Here is a 23,828-nt window from a genome sequence, read left to right as displayed (position 1 = left end):
ACTGTGGCAACTGCCCCTGAGATGGTCTAGATTTGGCAATCCAATGAGCCACAAACGCAAGCAAGATTGTGTGTAATCACAAAAATGGTGTTAGTAATTGTCTCTTGCTTGGTTATCTTGTTAACAGCTCTATTGTTGAGGGGTATGGAACGCTGTTTTAACAAATACAGGGCCTTGCAAAAGTATTCAGACCCCTTGGATTTCTTCACATTTTGTATTACAAAGTGGGATTAAAGTTGATTTGTCTGTCTTTTTATCCTCAATAATCTACACAAAATACTATGTAATATTAAAGGGGAAGAAAAATATATATATATTTAAAGATAAATAAAAACTATAGTCGTTGCATACTGAATTCAAAAAGGATTCTGTATACAACTGAGTTAGGAAGGACACCAGCATCTTAGTAGTGACTGGGTGTATTGATACACCATCCAAAGTATAATGAATAACTTCACCATGTTCAAAGGGATATTCAATGTCTGCTTTTTTAAAATATTTCCCCATCTACCCATAGGTGTCCTTTGCAAGGCATTGGAAAACCTCCCTGGTCTTTGTGGTTGAAATTCACTGCTCGACTGAGGGACCTTACAGGTAATTATATGTGTTGGGGTACAGAGATGAGGTAGTCATTTCAATATCATGTTAAACACTATTACTGCACACAGAGTGAGTCCATGCAACCTATGTGACTTGTTAGGCACATGTTTACTCCTTTTAACTTATTTAGACTTGCCATAACAAAAGGGCTTGAATACTTGACTCAAGACATTTTAACTTTTCCTTTTTAAATCATTTGTAAATTCATTTCACTTTGCCATTATGGGGGTATTGTGTGTAGGCCAGTGGAGAAAAACACATCTAAATGTCATCCATTTAAAATTCAGGCTGTAACAACAAAATGTGTAATAAATAAAATAAAAATTCAAGGGGTGTGAATACGTTCTGGAGGCAGTGTACATGTCAAGTGACGAACTGACTGAACTGTAATCAATGCAAGAGAGACACTTTGATGTCGTAGTTGCTTTTAATTGATATTTTAAGTACACCAAAAATCACTAACTATTATACCCTTTTGAACTACTTGTGCAGGGAAACTGACATACAGTCCTACTTTGACACAGCTCCAAGTGCTCCAATGTGCCGTGTTGATACTCTCTTTACTTTACGAAGTTAATTTCCACTAATATGTATTTCTATGCATGTGTATAAAACCCTTAGGCAAAGGCTTCACATTTTACAAAGTGCAGTTAAAACCGAGCCTTTGCTGACAGGTATTCCCATGGGAGTGATATTAGTGCCACCAAAAAATGTATCGGGATTTAATTTCCGATAGCTCTAACATCGCTCCGTATATTCCCCATTCACAGATGGGCAAGTGCTTTTTCATCAGTCATAATTGCTGTCCAAAAACAACCATAAAAAGTCAGTCTGTCATTTACCATCCAAGAAAGCTTTTTTTATTGTACCTTTATTTAACTAGGCAAGTCTGTTAAGAACAAATTCTTATTTTCAATGACAGCCTAGGAACAGTGGGTTAACTGCCTTGTTCAGTCGGCAGAACGACAGATTTGTCAGCTCGGGGATTCGAACTTGCAACCTTTCGGTTACTAGTCCAACGCTCTAACCACTAGGCTACGCTGCCCCGCCCCCTACTGCCCCCCCCCCCCCACCCCGCTTCAGCCCAACTGCAATACTGTTCATTAAAATGTAATTAACAATTGTTACAATATTACAGAAAAGATACCCCATTAAATATTTATACAATTCATTTACAAAAATCCACACGCAGATGAAATCCCAAACACAATCCGCCATCCAGCAACATATGATATAATTATCTTATACTTCAAGAACGCCATGTATTCCTAAGTTTGAGATCTTTGATAAGTGGCAGAGTACTACCAACAACAATTTATGTCAAGATTATTTTAATCCTAAAACATTTACAAGCTGTTAAATAAGAACATGTCAAAATAAAGCTTTAGATATGAAGGCCTCCTTTCTTGCATCCATCTTGAAGCTGAAAATGTACACCGCACATTCAAAATGTAAAAAAAACTGTTACCCAAGGCACCATATGATTCACATAATGTGGTTTGAATGGACTACATAAGTCATTCTGCATCCGGAACAGCTAACTAAAAACTGGACGATATGAAAACAACAGAAAGGACTGTGGTGTGCTTTAAGCGAGTGTAGACTGATGCCAACATGCATTTGATGAGTATATTATTTTCAACAGGACTATAGAGATGTCGCCGTATCGTTACAGTCAAATGAAGGTGGTTTTGTATAGCTCTACTGTTAGCAAGAGGCACAGATGCTAAAGAAAGGCTAAAAGCCATAAGTGACACAGCAGTGATCTCCTTTGTAAACACACAGCATTACATGTAACACACACACACCTCTAAGAGCCTTGCGGAGGGGTACAGGGGCAGGTTTGTCCAAGGATGTGGATTGTGTGTTGTGCTCGTTGTGGTGGCCAGTGTTCCCAGTAACACCAGATTAAAGAGCTGTGGTTTCCAGTGTTTCCAGTGCCAGCCAGCAGTGTCATGGACACTGGGCCCAGAGTTTGACTGTTCTGTCTGCGGAGGAGGACAGGAAGGAGAGGTCGTGCGTGTGCCACCTACACTGGATGACCTTGTCCTCGTGCTCCGCCGCCACCGTCAGAGGAAGCTGCTTCGTCAGGTCACCTGGTGATTCATTAACACACACACACACAAACAAACCATGAGGCACGTGGACTCCACACTAACTGTAAGGCTACATCACGATTCTTCACTAATCTCCTGAAGTGTGCACTAACACATGCCCCGTCATCTATTTGAAAGCATTCACCTGGTGTTAGCATTGACTAGAGGGAGTTTGCACCCTTGTCAAATCCACGAGAGTGAGTGGGAAAGTGCACACTTCAGGAGAATAGGGACAGAGCCCTGGAGAGATCGGGGGAGGAGGGGGCAGTCAGGATGATGATGATGTCAACGTCTGACTACATGAGCGAAGCAGTCAAGACAACAACAAAAAAACTACAAGTAAACCAAACAGGTCTTCACAATAGAGGAAGCTTTTGTGTTACACAGTATATGAAGCACTTTGAAAGCTGCCGTGTCGTGTGCGCGCGGACCAGGCGGTACATTGTTGGGTTTGTGTATGAGCGGGCCAGGCGGTACCTTGTTGGGTTTGTGTGTGCGCACGTACCAGACGGTACCTTGTTGGGTTTGTGTGTGCGTGCGGACCAGGTGGTACCTTGTTGGGTTTGTGTGTGCGAGCAGACCAGGCGGTACCTTGTTGGGTTTGTGTGTGCGCGAGCGGACCAGGTGGTACCTTGTTGGGTTTGTGTGTGCGCGAGCGGACCAGGTGGTACCTTGTTGGGTTTGTGTGTGCGCGAGTGGACCAGGCGGTACCTTGTTGGGTTTGTGTGTGCGCGAGTGGACCAGGCGGTAACTTGTTGGGTTTGTGTGCGGACCAGGCGGTACCTTGCAGGTCAGTGATGATGACTTTGTTGTCGTAGGAACCCGTGAGCAGATAGTGTGCCCCGGGAGAGAAACGGACGGAGCGCACGTCGCTGGTGTGTGGGCGGTACGTCTGCACCATCCGGCCTCCTCTGATGTCATAGAGCATGCAGCTGCAGTCCTCTTGTCCCGTTGCCAAGAGACGAGCGCTGGGGTCAACAGCTACCGAGGCCACTGCACTGCCTGAGAACAAACAACAAGGGTCTGTTCAGTAGGGCACGACGTAGCAAAACGCTTTGCAACAGGAAACACAAATGTATGTTCTTATTGGACAAGTTCCGTTATAAGCTCAACACCTTCACCCTGTTGAACTCAACCCATTGGTTGTCATTTGTTACATCTAAGGCTATGGTGAATGCAAGTCCACTGACAATACTATCAGTGCCCCCTTGTGGGTAAACTGTATCATTACACAGACATATTTTCCAGCCTTCGGCTCAGTCTTGCCCAGGTAGATGGTGTGCCAGTCACATTGACAGGGACTAGCAGAATCCCTACCAGAGCCATGCAGGGCTGTCCCCACCACCCTCACACAGCTGGGGACTCTCAGGTCCCAGAAGCGGACAGTCTTATCCTGGGAGCCCGTGGCGATCATCCAGCCACCCCACGTGTACAGAGACAGGATGTGGCCTGGGAGAAGGACACATGGATACAGTCATATTGGATCCTGTCTAAATGAAGCATTTGGAATTTGATCAGAGTCTGATATTATTATTATTACTACATTATAATCTCTCTGGTTAAGTGTTAATAGTTGAGTGCTTGTTCAAGTGGACTGTGTTTGTACACACACCTGTATGCCCACTGAGAGCGTGCAGCCCCTGTCCTCTCTGGCAGTCAGTGGTGTAGATGTTACAGTCTCCGGCTCCGGCGCTGATCAGGATGGATCCTCCACTCTCAGGACCCTCCATGAACGCCAGGTCTCTGATGGTGCCGTCATGCATACTGAACTCCAGGTCGGGCCCTGCACACACACACACCCTCAGTCACAACGGCAGGCAGTGTAGCCTAGTGGTTAGAGCGTTGGACTTGTAATCAAAAGGTTGCAAGATCGAATCTCTGAGCTGACAAGGTAAAAATCTGGCGTTCTGCCCCTGAACAAGGCAGTTAACCCACTGTTCCTAAGCCGTCATTGTAAATAAGAATTTGTTCTTAACTGACTTGCCTAGTTAAATAAAGGTTAAATAAAAAACGGATGACAAACGCAGACATGAAAAATAACACACACATACCTGTGGCATTGCAGGTTTCTGCGTTGAAGGGCAGCACTTTGACATATTTATCATTGGAGCCGGTGGCCAGCAGTTGTCCACAGTGACTCCAGGCCACGCAGTAGATGGAACCCTTGTGGTGTTTGTTCCTTCTGAAGCGCACCACCGGCTGCTTGACTGGGCCTGACCCACTAGAGGGAGACAAATCAACGGAGAAAACATACAACAATTAAACAGCCAATGGGCTTCAGGAAGCTTCATCTGTATTGCTTAAAACCTGGTTCTTTCCAGAACACCGTTGGTCTTTGAGAGAAACAGTAAGTAGCAGGCATTTGTTCCAGCCCAGCACTAATACACCAAATCTGTGAATCAGGCATATCAACACTAGGCTGGACCAAACACCTGCACAGGACCAGGGGGTTTGTGGCCACTTGGGGTAGGAACTTTGTTAGTTTTGGGACCGGTCTGAGTACAGGTAGTTCGTTACCTTGTGTTGAGGGTGTCTGGGTAAGCACAGACGCGCAGGGTTTTGGAGTTGGAGCCCACGGCGTACAGCGCCCCCGTGGGGTGGAAGGCCACAGCGCGCAACGCCTGCGTGTCCTCCAGACTGTTCACTGCCACAAACTGGGCCTTGGACTTCTCCATCTGAACACACATCAATCCATTATGAATCAAATTGATTTTTAAAGCCTTTTTATACAATGCCTTCAGAAAGTATTCATACCACATTTTGTTGTGTTACAGCCTGAATTCAAAATGGATTACATTTATTTTCTCTCACCCATCTACACACAATACCCCATGTTTTTAGGAATTTTAGCAAATTTATTGAACATACAGAAATACCTAATTTACATAAGTATTCACACCCCTGAGTCAATACTTTGTAGGAGCAACTTTCACAGAGATTACAGCTGTGAGTCTTTCAGGGTAAATCTCTAAGAGCTTTCCACACCTGGATTGTACAGCATTTGCCCATTATTATTTTCAAAATTCTTCAACCTCTGTCAAACTGATTGTTGATCATTGCTAGACAACCATTTTCAGGTCTTGCCATAGATTTTCAAGCAGATTTATGTCAAAACTGTAACTCGGCCACTCAGGAACATTCACTGTATTCTTGGTAAGCAACTCCAGTGTGGATTTGGCCTTGTGTTTTAGGTTATTGTCCTGCTGAAAGGTGAATTAATCTCCCAGTGTCTGGTGGAAAGCAGATTGAACCAGGTTTTCCTTCAGGAATTTGCCTGTGTTTAACAACATTCAGTTAACTTTTTTATCCTGAAAAACTCCCCAGTTCTTAACAATTACAAGCATCCATATAACATGATGCAGCCACCACTATGCTTGAAAATATGGAGTGGTACTCAGTAATGTGTTTGTTTTGGATTTGCCCCAAACAAAAACAAAAAAAAGTTAATCGCTTTGCCACATTTTTTACAGTATTACTGTAGTGCCTGGTTGCAAACAGGATGCGTGTTTTGGGATATTGTATTCTGTACAGACTTCCTCAGTTTTCTCCTATCACAGCCATGAAACTCTGTTTTAAAGTCACCATTGGCCTCAGTGAAATTCTTGAGCGTTTTCCTTCCTCTCCATCCAAAGTGTAATTAATAACTTCACCGTGCTCAAAGGGATATTGAAATGTTTGGTAAAAAAACTATCTATCAATAGCTACCCTTCTTAGCAAAACATTGGAAAACCTCCCTGGTATTTGTGGTTGAATGTGTCTTTGAAATTCACTGCTGTAACACAAGATGTAGAAAAAGGTCAAGGGCCGTGAACACTTTCTGAAGGCACTTTCTAAGTAGTTGTCACAAAGTTATTCTCAGTAACCTGGACTACACCCCAAAGAGCAGGCAGTAGGAGTGAGTGAAAAAACTCCCTACGATGAAGATACCGAGAGAGGAACCAGGTTCAGAGGGGAGGTTCCCTCAGGGTTAGTCCACTCTCAGTCCACTGGAAGCCTACCTTCTGAGAATTGTTGCGCATCGGGGAGCCGCCCGAATCATCCTGAAGCGTAGGCAGAGTGGCCCTGTTTCTTTGATCACTGAGGGAATCAAAACACAGAGTTTATGTTGTTGTGTACCAGTGGACTGACTTCAAATCCTCCCAAACAAGGGGACAATAGTGTCTGTATATTGTTTAGAACAGTGGTTCTCAAACGTTCCACACCACAAGGACAACCTTGAGGGTTCCGGTGGATCCTAGTATTCCTTAACCACAGGAAGCATTTTAGGAAAACACAGATTCTAGTCTGGCCCTCTTCGTGACCTCTCACCTCCGAGTGTTCTGGACGGGGGACTCGTCGAAGGAGGGCATGCCCTGAGACCCTGCCATGAGAGGGGTGCTGCTGATCCCCCCCGGCTTGTCCTTGAGATGGCCTGTCTCTTGGGTCTGGGTACTAGAGTTGGGTCCAGGGGTCCCGTTACACTGCTGGCTCACAGACTGGACCCCCTCCTCTCCCACATTGTCCATTCCCACATTCATCTCCTCCAGCTTCTGGATGGACCTACACACACACACACACACACACACACACACACACACACACACACACACACACACACACACACACACACACACACACACACACGTCATCGATTGGAGTCAATGAAGCAGCTGAGAGATTATACATTATTCCACACTAACTGAAACACAAGCTCATTGAACTACTGTGACACAAATAAATTACTATTTAGATGACTAACACCCCCCCCCCAAAAAAAAATAACACCAGTGGTAATTGAGCAAATGTATTTTTGAGCGTGTCAAAAACGAATCTTCGAATAAAATGAGAAGAATAATGGATGTATGGATTAAATAAATAATGTATGCTTGGAGGGATAAAGATAATGGATAGATAGAAAACTAAAGGAGGGATAAAACATGTAATAGATGAAGGGATGGAGGGCTGAAACACGGTATTTTTTAAGATCTTTTCACTAGAAAAAGAAAACTCAAAGCAAAACAAACAAGAATCAAATAATACATGTACAGTGGGGCAAAAAAGTATTTAGTCAGCCACCAATTGTGCAAGTTCTCCCACTTAAAAAGATGAGAGAGGCCTGTACTTTTCATCATAGGTACACTTCAACTATGACAGACAAAATGAGAGAAAAAAATCCAGAAAATCAAATTGTATGATTTTTAATGAATTTATTTGCAAATTATGGTGGAAAATAAGTATTTGGTCAATAACAAAAGTTTATCTCAATACTTTGTTGATTCAAAGAGAAAGACAATAGTTTTGAACAAATACATTTCTTTAAAAGGAGACGCGAGAGAGAGCAAGCTATATTTTGTTATATAATTTTTCCCTTTCACTTAGCTAGCAAATGCAGCTAGCTAGTTTTTCCTACTCAAACAGAGGGATGCTATGTTAGCTGGCTGGCTATGGCTATCCAACACTGGAACTCTTCCAAGTCAACATAAGCTTTTGGTTTTATTAATTTATTGCCACCGGGGCAAGCCCTCCAGTGTAACTGCTAAACTGCTTGTACATTGTAATGCATGATTGTAGCGGGCTTACTAACGCGCTAGATCTATTAGCTATGTTGACTATATGATGTTAGCTAATATGTTGAAAACGATGTAGGCTGTGTGTAGCGGTTATGATATGAAGGTTTAGCTTGGAAAGGTTTTATCACAAGGTCACTGACAGCTGTTGTATTGTGCACAAAAGTCCACAAGCAAGGTGAGAGGAGGAGAGCGTGTAGATGCGAGAAGGAATTATGCAATGAGCAAAATGATCATGTTGTTTGTATGTGGCTGCTATGAAAGTGAACTGTTTGCGTGTGATCAGGGGTGTATTCATCCGCCGATTCTGTTGAAAAGCATTTCTTACACGGAAGCAAACGGAACAAAAACGGGGATAAACATATCTGAATTTGTCTAATAGAAACTCTCGTTTGAAACTGTCGCCATTGCACTGTACACTGCCCTATTCCACCTGGACAGAGTGAGAATGCTGTTCATCGACTACAGCTCAGTCTTCAACACCATAGTGCCCTCCAAGCTCATCACTAAGCTCAGAGCCCTAGGTCTGAACCCCTCCCTGTGCAACTGGGTCCTAGACTTCCTTACAGGCCAACTCCAGGTAGTTAAGGTAGGCAACACCACCTCTGCCACGCTGGTCCTCAACACGGGCCACACAGGGGTGCGTGCTCAGCCCCCTCCTGTACTCTCTGTTCACCCATGACTGCTTGGCTAAGCACGTCTCCAACTCAATGATCAAGTTTGCTGACGACACAACAGTGGTAGGCTTGATTACCAACAACAATGAAACAGTCTACAGGGAGGAAGTGAGAGCCCTGGCAGAGTGGTGCCAGGAAAATAACCTCTCCCTCAACAAAACAAAGGAGCTGATCGTGGACTACAGAAGACAGCAGAGAGCCCCCAGCGACATGGTCGGGTCAAAAGCTTAAAAGTTCCTCAGCATACACATCACCGATGACCTGAAATGGTCCCTCCACACTGACAGTGTGCTACAGGAGCAACAGCGCCTCTTCAATATCAGGAGGCTGATGAAATTCGGCTTGGCCCCTAAGTCCCTCACAAACTTCTACAAAGGCACCATCGATAGCATTCTGTTGGGCTGTATCACCGCCTGGTACGGCACCTACACCGCCCGCAACCACAGGACTCTCCAGAGGGTGGTGCAGTCTGCCCAATGAATCACCCTGCCCTCCAGGACACTTACAGCACCCAGTGTTACAGGAAGGCCTGCCGTGGAAATTCAGTACTGAGAGAGACTTGGTCATTTCTTCAAACAATCATCTTTATTTAATATCGAATAATTATTGCAATAATGAAACCAGTCAACTCAACAGTCTTGACTGACTGTTAGGCTGAGAGCCTACCCTTTACAGACAATGCACAGTTTATATAGCTAATACCCATAATGCTTGGTTCCACCCCTCTCATATAGATTGGGGGGGCACCATAAGCCAGTTTGGGTTCATCCTCTGGTCATCTGCCTCTGGTGCGGTCTCCCAGATGCCAGGATGTCTAAGAACCATTGAGGCGATCTCTATCTCATCTATAGCATGCAGGCCCAGTTAGACCGGAGACATATGTCTCACATGCACCACTAATGAGACTAGAATGTGGCTGTTTGGGTTTTCACTGCCGAGACGTCAATCAAGTGTCAGCTTCAAGCTATCTCTAGTAAAAACCCATGTCCTCGACACCCAGACTGGCTGCAGGGTGCTAGAGTGGAGACCATAAAACACAGCATTAGCAGGACAGAAATATCTTACTGTTGGATTAAGTAAATAAATGTTAAATATCCAACATATCATGTAAATATGGAATTATTCTATCACAGGCCAAAAAGATCATCAAGGAAGTCAGTACAGGTGTATCAAAGCTTAGGACCGAGACTGAAAAACAGCTTCTATCTCAAGGCCATCAGACTGTTAAATAGCCATTACTAGCCGGCTACCACCCGGTTACTCAACTCTGCACTTTAGAGACTGCTGCCCTATTTACATAGTCATTGAACACTGGTAATTTTTTATAATAACCAAAACAGTAAAAATAAAAATGTATTAATACAATATCAGAACGAGCAATGTCAGAGTCCGGATAGATAGAGATCTATATATACAGTTGAAGTTGGAAGTTTACATATACCTTAGCCAAATACATTTAAACTTTTTCACAATTCCTGACATTTAATCCTAGTAAAAATTCCCTGTTTTAGGTCACTTAGGATCACCACTTTATTTTAAGAATGTGAAATGCCAGACTAATAGTGGAGAGAATTATTTTTTTAGCTTTTATTTCTTTCATCACATTCCCAGTGGGTCAGAAGTTTACATACACTCAATTAGTATTTGGTAGCATTGCCTTTAAATTGTTTAACTTGGGTCAAATGTTTTGGGTAGACTTCCACAAGCTTCCCACAATAAGTTGGGTGAATTTTGGCCCATTCCTCCTGACAGAGCTGGTGTAACTGAGTCAGGTTTACAGGCCTCCTTGCTCGCACACGCTTTTTCAGTTCTGCCCACCAATTTTCTATAGGATTGAGGTCAGGGCTTTGTGATGGCCACTCCAATACCTTGACTTTGTTGTCCTTAAGCCATTTTGCCACAACTTTGGAAGTATGCTTGGGGTCATTGTCCATTTGGAAGACCCATTTGTGACCAAGCTTTAACTTCCTGACTGATGTCTTGAGATGTTGCTTCAATATATCCACAATTTTCTTTCCTCATGATGCCATCTATTTTGTGAAGTGCACCAGTCCCTCCTGCAGCAAAGCACCCCCACAACATGATGCTGCCACCCCCGTGCTTCACAGTTGGGATGGTGTTCTTCGGCTTGCAAGCATCCCCCTTTTTCCTCCAAACATAACGATGGTCATTATGGACAAACAGTTATATTTTTGTTTAATCAGGCCAGAGGACATTTATCCAAAACGTACAATCTTTGTCCCCATGTGCAGTTGCAAACCGTAGTCTGGCTTTTTAATGGCGGTTTTGGAGCAGTGGCTTCTTCCTTGCTGAGCGGCCTTTCAGGTTATGTCGATATAGGACTCGTTTTACTGTGGATATAGATACATTTGTACCTTTTTCCTCCAGCATCTTCACAAGGTCCTTTGCTGTTGTTCTGGGATTGATTTGCACTTTTCGCACCAAAGTACGTTCATCTCTAGGAGACAGAACGAGTCTCCTTCCTGAGCGGTATGACGGCTGCGTGGTCCCATGGTGTTTATACTTGCGTACTATTGTTTGTACAGATAAACGTGGTACCTTCAGACGTTTGGAAATTGCTCCCAAGGATGTACCATTCAGTGGTCTGAATACTTTCAGAATGCACTGTGTATATATATATATGTGTGTATACATTTTGTTATGTTATAGCCTTATTCTAAAATTGATTATTTTGTATTTTTTTTCCCTCATCTAAAACACAATACCCCATAATGACAAAGCAAAAACAGGTTGTCCTTTTTGAAAAAACAACAACTGAAATATCATATTGACATAAGTTTTCAGACCTTTTACTTGTTGGCAGCGATTACAGCCTCAAGTCTTCTTGCTACAAGCTTGTCACACCTGTATTTTGGTAGTTTCTCCCATTGTTCTCTGCAGATGTATAGGTAGGCTACTTCTCTGTATACATCAATGATTTTGCTCTTGCTACTGGTGACTCTATGATCCACCTCTACGCAGACGACACCATTCTGTATACCTCTGGCCCTTCTTTGGACACTGTGTTAACTAACCTCCAAACAAGCTTCAATGCCATACAACTCTTCTTCCGTCGCCTCCAACTGCTCTTAAATACAAGTAAAACTAAATGCATGCTCTTCAACCGATCGCTGCCTGCACCTGCCCGCCCGCCCGTCCACCATCACTACTCTGGACGGTTCTGACTTAGAATATGTGGACAACTACAAATACCTAGGTGTCTGGTTAGACTGTAAACTCTCCTTCTAGACTCACATTAAACATTTTCAATCCAAAATTAAATATAGAATCGGCTTCCTATATCGCAACAAAGCATCCTTCACTCATGCTGCCAAACATACCCTCGTAAAACTGACCATCCTACCGATCCTCGACTTCGGCGATGTCATTTACAAAATAACCTCCAACACTCTACTCAACAAATTGGATGCAGTCCATCACAGTACCATCCATTTTGTCACCAAAGCCCCATATACTACCCACCACTGCGACCTGTATGATCTCGTTAGCTGGCCCTCGCTTCATACTCGTCGCCAAACCCACTGGCTACAGGTCATCTACAAGTCTCTGCTAGGTAAAGCTCCACCTTATCTCAGCTCACTGGTCACCATAGCAGCACCCACCAGTAGCACACGCTCCAGCAGGTATATCTCACTGGTCACCCCCAAAGCCAATTCTTCCTTTGGCCGCCTCTCCTTACAGTTCTGTGCTGCCAGTGACTGGAACGAACTGCAAAAATCACTAAAGCTGGAGACTCTTACCTCCCTCACTAGCTTTAAGCACCAGCTGGCAGAGCAGCTCACAGATCACTGCACATAGCTCATCTGTAAATAGCCCATCCAATCTACCTCATCCCCATACTGTATTTATTTATCTATCTTGCTCCTTTGCATCCCAGTATCTCTAATTGCACATTCATCATCTTCTGCATATCCTACCATTCCAGTGTTTAATTGCTATATTGTAATTACTTCGCCACCATAGCCTATTTATTGCCTTACCTCTCTAATCCTACCTCATTTGCACATGCTGTATATAGATTTTCCTACTGTATTATTGATTGTATGTTTGTTTATTCCATGTGTTAACTCTGTGTTGTTGTATGTGTCGAACTGCTTCGCTTTATCATCTTGGCCAGGTCGCAGTTGTAAATGAGAACTTGTTCTCAACTAGCCTATCTGGTTAAATAAAGGTGAAATAAAAAAATATCCTCTCAAGCTCTGTCAGGTTTGTAATAGTTCCTGTTATGCAATTGTTTCTAGTCACCACCAGATGGCAGTATATAGCCACAAGCTTATGATTTTTTATTTTACTATTCATCATGACCTCATGTTTACTCAATAATACATGTTTTGTTTTATTTACTACATGAGTGGTCAGTTAGTAGTGATGATGTTGTAATTTGAGTAGAGATCAGCAGAGTTTTGGGACACGCCTACAGGTTAACAAATATTTCTTATTCGTATTACTACACAATTCAAGCTTAATGACTGTATTGTATTACTGTTGGCTGTTTGGGAATCTACTACTTAATAGCTACTAAGCAGTGTGGTAACAACGCAATTGTATTCATGCGAACATTATTTAATTGATATCACAATATGTAATATAAATAAATTGTAAATTGTAGCCGGAATCATTTTTGAAGCCACAACAATCTGTTGCTGGAGAATTCAAATTCATAAATGGAGCTATGGATCAAAAGGTCAGGACAGTCAATGAAATCAACATGATAGTTTTAATTTTAGACTCAATGACAACAATAATAAAATTGAAAAAATAGGTTACAGACCAAATAATTTTTTAACTCAAATATGCTTTCAAAACAAATAACATGTTCGCTGTGGAAATCGTTCTTCTTGCAAAGCATATAAACATTTTCATCAAACTATTAGTGCATTCGGAAAGTATTCAGACCCCTTGACTTTTTCCACATTTTGTTACGTTACAGCCTTATTCTAAAATGGATTAAAATAAATCTATTTTGGATATTGCTCGTTCTGAAATTTCTTAAATGTATTTATATTTGACTTATTATTAATTTATATTTTAGTCATTTAGCAGACGATCTTATCCAGAGCGACATTGAGGAGCAATTAGGGTTAAGTGCCTTGCTCAAGGGCACATCAGATTTTTCACCTAGTCGGCTCAGGGATTTGAACCAGTGACCTTTCAGTTACTGACCCAGCGCTCTTTCAGTTACTGGCCCAGCGCTCTTTCAGTTACTGGCCCAGCGCTCTGTCAGTTACTGGCCCAGCGCTCTTAACCACTAGGCTGCCTGACTAGCTGTTAAGAGTGTTTACCACTTGACAATTTATTAGGAACATGGTTTGCTCCTACAGACAGTGAGGCACGTGACTGTAGCTTGCTATATAAAGCAGGCAGACAGGCATTAAGGCATTCAGTTACTGTTCCATTGAGCGTTAGAATGGGCAAAACAAGTGACTTTGAGCGTGGTAAGATCGGTGCCAGGCGCGCAAGTTCAAGTATCTCAGAAACGCTCGGCCTCATGGGCTTTTCACGAATGACAGTATTTAGGGTTTGCCAAGAATGGTGTGACAAATTAGAAAACATCCAGTCAGCGGCAGTCCTGTGGGTGAAAACAGCTTGTTGATAAGAGAGGTCGAAGGAGAATGGCAAGAACGGTTCAAGCTAACAGGCAAATAACAGCGCAGTACAACAGTGGTGTGCAGAACGGAATCTTGGAACGCACAACTCGTCAACCTTTGTCACGGATGGGTTATTGGAACAGACGACCACACGACTCCAGTGGGCACGCGACCACCAACACTAGACAATTGTAGAGTGGAAAAACATTGCCTGTCCTGACGAATCCCAGTTCCTGTTGCGTCATGCTGATGGCAGAGTCAGGATTCGGCGTAAGCAGCATGAGTCCATGGCCCCATGCTGCTGGTGTCAACAGTACAGGCTTGTGGCGGAGGTGGTGTAATGGTGCCTGGTGTCAACGGTACAGGCTCGTGGCGGAGGTGTAATGGTGTGGGGAATGTTTTCCTGGCACGTTAGGTACCTTGATACCAATTAAGCAACATTTTCATGCCCTGAAGAATTCAGGCTGTTCTGAAGGCAAAGGGGGTCCAACCCGGTGCTAGATGGGTGTACCTAATAAACTGGCCACTGAGTATATATAAATAGTGTGTATAGATACTATGGACAGTATATGAATAGAAAAGGTGTGTACAGCATTAGTTATATAGGATGGGCCATGACTAGTATTATTGCACTGTTGGAGCTAGAAACATAAGCATTTCGCTCCACCGGCAATTTTTAAAAACGTATTTAACCTTTATTTAACTAGGAAAGTCAATTAAGAACAAATTCGCCCTACCAAGAGGTAAAATGCCTCCTGTAGAGACTGGGATTAAACATCTGCAAATCTTTGTACGCGACCAATTTAATTAGATTTGAATACATTTAAACACTGTCAGACAACTTTTTTGGAAAACATAAATGAACGACAATCTAATAAGTGGACCATAAGATGTAGAAACTTCTCAGTGAGGTTGTGCTCTCTCCAGGTGTGTGTGTGTGTTGTCTCTAACCTGTTGAGGAACTTCTCAGTGAGGTTATGCTGGGCATCTGGCCCCTCCTGTGTGTGAACCCCTCCCTCCAGCAGCATCTGCTGGTACAGCTGTCTCTGCTGCTGCTTCTGCTCCAAGTGCTGCTGAACACGCTTCTTCTGCCTGTAGTACTCTTGGACCTGCTCACTGCCATGCTGTTGAGGAAGACACACACGCATTTAGAAAGATAGACGGATATAGTACACAAAGACCGAAACACACCATTATGTCAGGTCATGAGGTTACTTCCAAAACACGCTGCAAACTACTGTACAGCCCTCTCTACAATTTCAAGGCCTCAAAGCTAATCCACATTAAAATAAAAAGTTACCAAGGATCCCCGTCAAACACACAATGGGCCAACTCTTCATCTCTCTAATGTGACTCTATGCATGCACAGAAAAACCCAATCTAAAGCTGCTGAGCTTTAGCGATATATTAAAATGAGCAATGAGTGTGCTAGCAGGCTGGCTGTGTCAAGACCAGCCATCAAAGCAGATTGTACACCGCTGTCCGTGACCTGTCTCATCAAATAATGGCCCCCACAGCAGATGAGGCACCCACGGTTGGCAGTAGCTCATAGACTCCCTCGTCAGGTGACAGGGTGTCTGTGGGGTCGACTCCCCCGTGGACGAGGTCGTTGAGGTGGATTTATGGGTAACTATAGTCAGTGGGTGAGGAGATGGGGGATACCATGAGAGAGAGAGAGACCATATGAGAGAGACACACAGAGACAGACAGAGAAACAGAGACACAGACAGAGAGAGACAGACAAACAGAAACAGAGAGAGACAGACAGAAACAGAGAGAGACAGACAAACAGAGAGAGAGAGAGACAGACAGAAACAGAGAGCAAGAGACAGAAACAGAGAGACATACAGAAACAGAGAGAGGCAGAGAAACAGAGAGACAGACAGAAACAAAGAGACAGACAGACAGACAGAGAAACAGAGAGAGACAGACAGAAACAAAGAGAGAAACAGACAGACAGACAGAGATCACAATATGTATTCCCTTTTATAATGTATGTCCTAATGTTTTTTTCTGAATGGCCAGATGGGGGTGCAATCTTTCAAATGTTTGCAGGAAATTACAGAAATGCACAGAAATGTTAGTGGTGGGCATTTACAGTTATATGCGCTGGTCTCGCTAAACCTTATCATCACAGGAAATGCCTTGCGTGATACAACGGGGTGAAATTACCTCTTTTTCATTTGGCGGCCCACCGTCCGTCCCGGGGGCCAGAGGGGTACGCATGACATTTGGTCCACTGGAGGCCAGAACCAGAACCGGTGGGACAATCCTGTTGACACAGGGACAAAATATCCACATGACTATAGGCTTGGCAGGAACAGATGTACAGTGTCGTCTCCAAAAATGGCATAAACTGCAAAACAAGCACACTTTCAACCAATCCCAAATCAGCCCCTACACCCTAGGGAGGTGGTGGCAGGTCTAGTACCATATTGCGTATAGACCACCATCATCATCATCGTTTGGCTACAGCACAGTCGACCGGTACAGACCGCAAATACAACAGAGCGTGTAGGAAAATACCCATCTATTCATTCCTTTCAGATCTATGTAACGGATGTGAAATGGCTAGTTAGTTAGCGGTGCTGCGCGCTAATAGCATTTCAATCGGTGACGTCACTCGCTTTTTCGCAGCAACCAGTGATCCGGGTCAACAGCATCAATGTAACAGTATAACTAACAGTTTAACTTTAAACCGTCCCCTCGCCCCGACACGGGCGCGAACCAGGGACCCTCTACACACATCAACAACGGTCGCCCACGAAGCATCGTTACCCATCGCTCCACAAAGGCCGCGCCCGGGTCGGGGCGAGGGGACGCCATAAAGTTATACTGTTACATTGATGCTGTTGACCCGGATCACTGGTTGCTGCGGAAAAGGAGGAGGTCGAAAGGGGGGTGAGTGTAACAGATGTGAAATGGCTAGCTAGTTAGCGGTGCTGCGCGCTAATAACATTTCAATCGGTGACGTCACTCGCTTTGAGACCCTGACGTAGTGGTTCCCCTTGCTCTGCAAGGGCCGCGGCTTTTGTGGAGCGATGGGTAACGACGCTTCGTGGGTGACTGTTGTTGATGTGTGCAGAGGGTCCCTGGTTCGCGCCCGGGTCGGGGCGAGGGGACGCCATAAAGTTCTACTGTTACATCTACACAAGTGTAGGTAGGACCTGATGGTCGATTTGCGCATGTGATTTTCTTTTGACTAATGTTTTCGTACTTCATTTCACAGTGGCCTTAGAGACCACAGTCAGCTTGTCAGTGAACCAGTACGTGACACGATGCCAAACGTACGCGATGCGATGCCAGACGGATGCGACACGATGCCAAACGGACGCGATGCGATGCCAGACGGACGCGACACGATGCCAGACGGACGTGACACGATGCCAAACGTACGCGACGCGATGCCAGACGGACGCGACACGATGCCAGACGGACGTGACACGATGCCAAACGGACGTGACACGATGCCAAACGGACGTGACACGATGCCAAACGGACGCGACACGATGCCAGACGGACGCGACACGATGCCAGACGGACGTGACACGATGCCAAACGGACGTGACACGATGCCAGACGGACGTGACACGATGCCAGACGGACGTGACACGATGCCAAACGGACGTGACACGATGCCAAACGGACGTGACACGATGCCAGACGGACGTGACACGATGCCAGACGGACGTGACACGATGCCAAACGGACGTGACACGATGCCAAACGGACGCGACACGATGCCAGACGGACGCGACACGATGCCAAACGTACGTGACGCGATGCCAGACGGACGTGACGCGATGCCAGACGGACGCGACACGATGCCAAACGGACGCGACACGATGCCAAACGGACGTGACACGATGCCAAACGGACGCGACACGATGCCAGACGGACGCGACACGATGCCAAACGTACGTGACGCGATGCCAGACGGACGTGACGCGATGCCAGACGGACGTGACGCGATGCCAGACGGACGCGACACGATGCCAAACGGACGCGACACGATGCCAAACGGACGTGACACGATGCCAAACGGACGTGACACGATGCCAAACGGACGGCGAAGCGGTCTAAAGCACTGCATCTCAGTGATAGAAGCGTCACTACAGACCCTGGTTCGATCCAGGGCTGTATCACTATAGGGCCGTGATCGGGAGTCCCATAGGACGGCGCACAATTGGCCCAGCGTCGTCCGGGTTAGGGGAGGGTTTGGCCGGGGTAGGTCGTCACTGTATATAAGAATTTTGTTCTTAACTGGCTTTCCTAGTTAAATAAAAAAAAATAATACTTAATTTTTTTTTTAACAGCATACACACACAGCAATGCTTAATGTCTCCACGTGGATCTAGAACAGAATAAACATGTGTTCCACGTGTTCAGGGGTGAGGAAAGGTTCAGGGGTGAGGAAAGGTTCAGGGGTGAGGAAAGGGGATTGGACCTGAATGGACTTGGGGTTCATTGTGAATCCTGGTAAGGAGTGTATATTGTTTACAATAAGCCTATTGTCATGCCGTACCTACCCATTTCAATACATCTTAATTAACCCTGAAGGGCCTAGTGCTGTACCTTTCTGGTGAGTCGTCGTCCAGCTGGTGCACGTTATTCTCCACCATGCTTTGGCTGAGCGCCGGTCTCACGCTGCCCTCCGTGCCCCTCTTGTTCTGGGCCTGGGCCGCCAGGCCATGGGACAGCCCGTCCAGCACCGGGTTCAGGGACCGAGACATGTAGGTGTCTGCCGACTGGGGCCTCTGCAGGGGCGAGGAGGGACAGGGGGAAAGCCGGCTGATGAGGGGGGTGAGCAGGTCGGCGTGGCCGGCTTTGGTGGGCTTGACCAGGCGATCCACGTGGATGGCCAGGGTCTTCTGCTGAAAGGCGCAGGAGAAGGCGCCTGGCGAGAGGTTCTGGAGCCACGAGAGCAGGGAGAGGTCGAGTTCGTCGCAGCCATTGCCACACAACATGTCCACGTCCAAGAGCACCTCGTCCTCCGTGATCTCCTCCCCCGTGGCTTTGCTCTGGAAGAGAATAGTATAGATACGTTTAATAATGGCTCTCTTGTTGTCTCCATCTGAACTGGTATTACCTAGGCAAGAGACAACTCCTGCTAGTCATATTTCTATATTAACTTCACCTATCCTGTGTTTTCAGATCAGCAAGGATAATGTAGACGGATCTACTGTGAAGCTCCCCTACCATTATGTACGTGGTGGAGTGCCTCATCCTTGGGACTTCTGTAGAGTTTCGGAAATGGAGAACAATGGTGTTTCAAAGGGACATTTTCAACCTTTCTCAAAGCACTTGCCATTCTGAAACAAGGTTAGAGAACTGGCCTCATTCACCTCCAGCCAACACATTGGCCATATTTACTGAGCCTGGATTCCTCTCTAGGTTACTACCTTCTAGGGAGTTTTAACTGGCCACTGTGCTTCTGCTTAGGTCGTCGGGGCCCTGGTTAACGTAAAGCACTTTGTGACTTTATAAATACATTTGATTGACCCACACCGACCTGACAGAACTCCACACAGCACTCGTACAAAACTCCTTTGATGAGCAGCTGGAAGAGGCGGTTGCCGCTGGCCCTGAACCCGGCCTCGCTCAGCTTCCTGTCGGCAGGGATGAACTCAGCCACCATGGCGCAGGCCTCCTCGAAGCAGTGCACCCGGGCCGTGCTGGGGTTCCAATCCTTGAACTCAGCGTGTTGGGTGAGGCAGGGCAGCGTGAGGAGCAGGCAGAGTTTACTGTAGTCCTCTTTAGAGGGACAGAACACCTCCAGGCTGTGGAGACACCTGACCGCTTCCTGCATGGACAGCTCCAGCTGTCGGCAGCATAAGGAAAGGGGGAGCAGATTAATTCAATGGCGTTTACTGAGTAAAGTCACACTAAATTGATATAGTATAACCCACTAATACTTCGCCAATTTAAGATCATTGAAATGTAATTCATCAATTAGGAAGTGCTTATTATTTTATTTTTTCCTTGAACATGAAATTCACTTCCAAATTACTCCGAAACGACACTGGAAGGGTCACGTTTTCCTTGGTGATGTTTTTAGCTTGCTATACCCGAATCATAAAAACAGAGGCAGAAATCATACGCCATCTTATCAGTTGATCAGAGACTTGTGGAAACACTTGAAATGGATCTTGCTCAACAGTATCTCAGGATGTCTATTTGAATACAGTAGTACATGCAACGCTTGCGGTATAGACTGGCTCACATTCTGAGGGTCGTCAGCAGCTGACATGGCGTTATTTACACACAGGGCCTCCAGAAATTTCTGCTTCAGGACGATGTAGCGGAACCTGGACAAGCCAGGGAAGATCACAAGACACATTTATAACATTCAGTAATAAAAAACAACAATGTGCCAAAATTGAAAATGGAAAATTTGCATTTCTTCATATGTAATTAAACAAAATGGGTTGACTGTACAAAGATAACATCTAATGTCACCTCTCGGTCTCGACACCTCACTCTTGACTGGCTAATCAAATCTCTGAAGAGTTAACCTGTGACCTGTGTGTCTGGCAAGAGTTAAGATCCACATTTGGGTGGAAAACATTAAATAAGCATTTAAAAAAAGGTTCTCTCACCTCTTTTTGTCAAACTTGTCCATGCCTTCTAAAGGCTGAATGAATTGTAGGACCTCTTCCCATTGGCCATCTAGGATCAACTGCCTGTGGAGAAGAACAGAGTAGGAGAGTTGATCTTCTCCTTCTCAATAGTGGCACAACATGGGAATGACTATCAGGGCGTAGAGTTAACCTGGGTCGTGTCCATTAGGGTGACACTGCTTTGCAACATTAAAACAAAAACAAGCATTTTTTTTTTTTTAGTTCAGATAATTTCACTCCGTTTCGGGTCGTTTTCTTCCGTGTTGTTCTGAAATTCTGTTTTTACCTTCATCCATTCAGCTTGTACCTTATGGTAGCAGTGTGGTGACTAGTAATACGCTAGCTGTTAGTTTACAGAGGTTTTATGAAAAACTGTACAGTTTCCCTTGAATGCTGTTAGTATTTTTGTGTACTACTGCAACAGAGCATCCTAAATTGTTAGTATTTGTGTGTAGTACTGCAACAGAGCATCCTAAATTGTTAGTATTTGTGTGTAGCACTGCAACAGAGCATCCTAATTTGATAGTATTTGTGTGTACTACTGCAACAGAGCATCCTAAATTGTTAGTATTTGTGTGTAGTACTGCAACAGAGCATCCTCATTTGTTAGTATTTGTGTGTAGCACTGCAACAGAGCATCCTAAATTGTTAGTATTTGTGTGTAGCACTGCAACAGAGCATCCTAAATTGTTAGTATTTGTGTGTACTTCTGCAACAGAGCATCCTAATTGGATAAGCCTGATGGGAAAACAAAGAGGGGTAATAACAACGACTTTGAAAATCGTATTATAGTGAAACGTTTATGTAATCAGCCACTTACTGACGCTAAATTTAATAATGTCCCGAGGGGGATCTTTAGATTGAGTCTCTCTGGTGAAGGTCACTGAGTACTGTACAAGGTGCAGTGCAGCATGAAATAAGATTCATGTAAAAAACGGGAATGAAACTCAGGACCTCACATATGCCAACACTATCGGTGTACTTAAAGGGACATTTCACTCCAAAAATGATGTTTTCAGTCTTTAAAAAGTTGTCTCATATCAAGATGAGTCCCATCCCATCAGTTTGTGTAGATCCAGCTCTATGCCTCAACCTCAAATTTATAGAAAAGATAACCACTGCAAATCTGGAGATAATATGGTGCTTAACTTTTCCATTCATTTTGGATAGCTGGGTCTACAAAACAGATGGTCTGGGACATGGACTTGTTTACAGACTCGTGGAGCGTGATTTTTAAATTTTTTATTTAACCTTTAACTAGGCAGTTTCAGTTAAGAACAAATTCTTATTTACAATGACGGCCTACCCCGGCCAGACCCACCCCTACCCCGCCCAGACCCTCCCCTACCCCGGCCAGACCCTCCCCTAACCCGGCCAGACCCTCCTCTAACCCGGCCAGACCCTCCCCTAACCCGGCCAGACCCTCCCCTACCCCGGCCAGACCCTCCCCTAACCCGGCCAGAATCTCCCCTAACCCGGCCAGACCCTCCCCTAACCCTGACGACGCTGGGCCAATTGTGCGCCGCCCTATGGGACTCCCGATGACGGCCGGTTGTGATACAACCCGGGATCGTACCAGGGTCTGTAGTGATGCCTCTAGCACTGAGATGCAGTGCCTTAGACCACTGTGTATCAGAACTGGGCTGGAGGGAAAACCTGCACACAGGGATTGAAGAGCGCTGCTTTAAAAATAGTCCTAATGGGGTGATCTTTCTGAACATTCTTCCTCCTGATGGTGGTATGCCTAGCTGGGGTTATTCCCATACAGACTTCAGAATGACACTGTGTTTGTAGCAGACTAAAAGCCATGCTAGTACCTAAGGAAGAGCATGTCGTCAGAGTAAAGGCCATTGATGACGCCGCTCTCCTTCTCCAGAGCCAGCATGCTGATGTGAAGCTTCCTGGAGTTGAGGAAGTCCAGCATCAGCTTGATCACCTCCACCTCTTTGATGTTAATGGTCTCCTCCGCTGTCATGGCGACAGTCTGTCAGGACAGGTAGAAAGAGAGACAATCTGTCAGGACAGGTAAAGAGAGAGACAATCTGTCAGGACAGGTAAAGAGAGAGACAATCTGTCAGGACAGGTAATGAGAGAGACAATCTGTCAGGACAGGTAATGAGAGAGACAATCTGTCAGGACAGGTAATGGTAAAGACAATCTGTCAGGACAGGTAAAGAGAGAGACAATCTGTCAGGACAGGTAAAGAGAGAGACAATCTGTCAGGACAGGTAAAGAGAGAGACAATCTGTCAGGACAGGTAAAGAGAGAGACAATCTGTCAGGACAGGTAAAGAGAGAGACAATCTGTCAGGACAGGTAAAGAGAGAGACAATCTGTCAGGACAGGTAATGAGAGAGACAATCTGTCAGGACAGGTAATGAGAGAGACAATCTGTCAGGACAGGTAATGAGAGAGACAATCTGTCAGGACAGGTAAAGAGAGAGACAATCTGTCAGGACAGGTAAAGAGAGAGACAATCTGTCAGGACAGGTAAAGAGAGAGACAATGTACCTGTCAGGAAGAATAATTGCTTTAATTTAGGGCAGCTGTTCCAATGTATTCCCACGAATAAAAAAATACACGTGATCGTGTCTCAATGTATTATTTTTATTTAATTTAAATACAATTTATATTTCAGGCTTAGTTAAGGTCAATGTACAGTTCATTTACAGTGTACAAAT

At 44.9% G+C, this 23,828-nt stretch overlaps 1 protein-coding gene across 1 annotated transcript; it reads right to left on the bottom strand.

The window, feature by feature from the left end:
- Positions 1–2,553: 2,553 nt before the first annotated feature.
- Positions 2,554–23,123, bottom strand: LOC120053669 (WD repeat-containing protein 47-like). The gene is made up of 17 exons (XM_039000842.1): positions 22,966–23,123; positions 21,128–21,211; positions 20,752–20,836; positions 20,041–20,349; positions 19,104–19,549; positions 17,799–18,607; positions 16,724–16,800; positions 15,480–15,652; positions 7,022–7,235; positions 6,902–6,910; positions 5,996–6,022; positions 5,214–5,362; positions 4,748–4,917; positions 4,309–4,479; positions 4,014–4,145; positions 3,480–3,698; positions 2,554–2,696 (listed from the first exon to the last, which is right to left on the bottom strand). Exons 1-17 carry the CDS (start codon positions 23,121–23,123, stop codon positions 2,554–2,556), a joined length of 3,375 nt encoding a protein of 1,124 aa, XP_038856770.1.
- Between the last annotated feature and the right edge of the window lie 705 nt (positions 23,124–23,828).

This window comes from Salvelinus namaycush, chromosome 9, assembly GCF_016432855.1.
Source record: "Salvelinus namaycush isolate Seneca chromosome 9, SaNama_1.0, whole genome shotgun sequence".
Lineage (NCBI taxonomy): Eukaryota > Metazoa > Chordata > Actinopteri > Salmoniformes > Salmonidae > Salvelinus > Salvelinus namaycush.
Note: the sequence above shows the minus strand (reverse complement) of the source record. Positions and strands in the feature narration are given on the sequence as shown.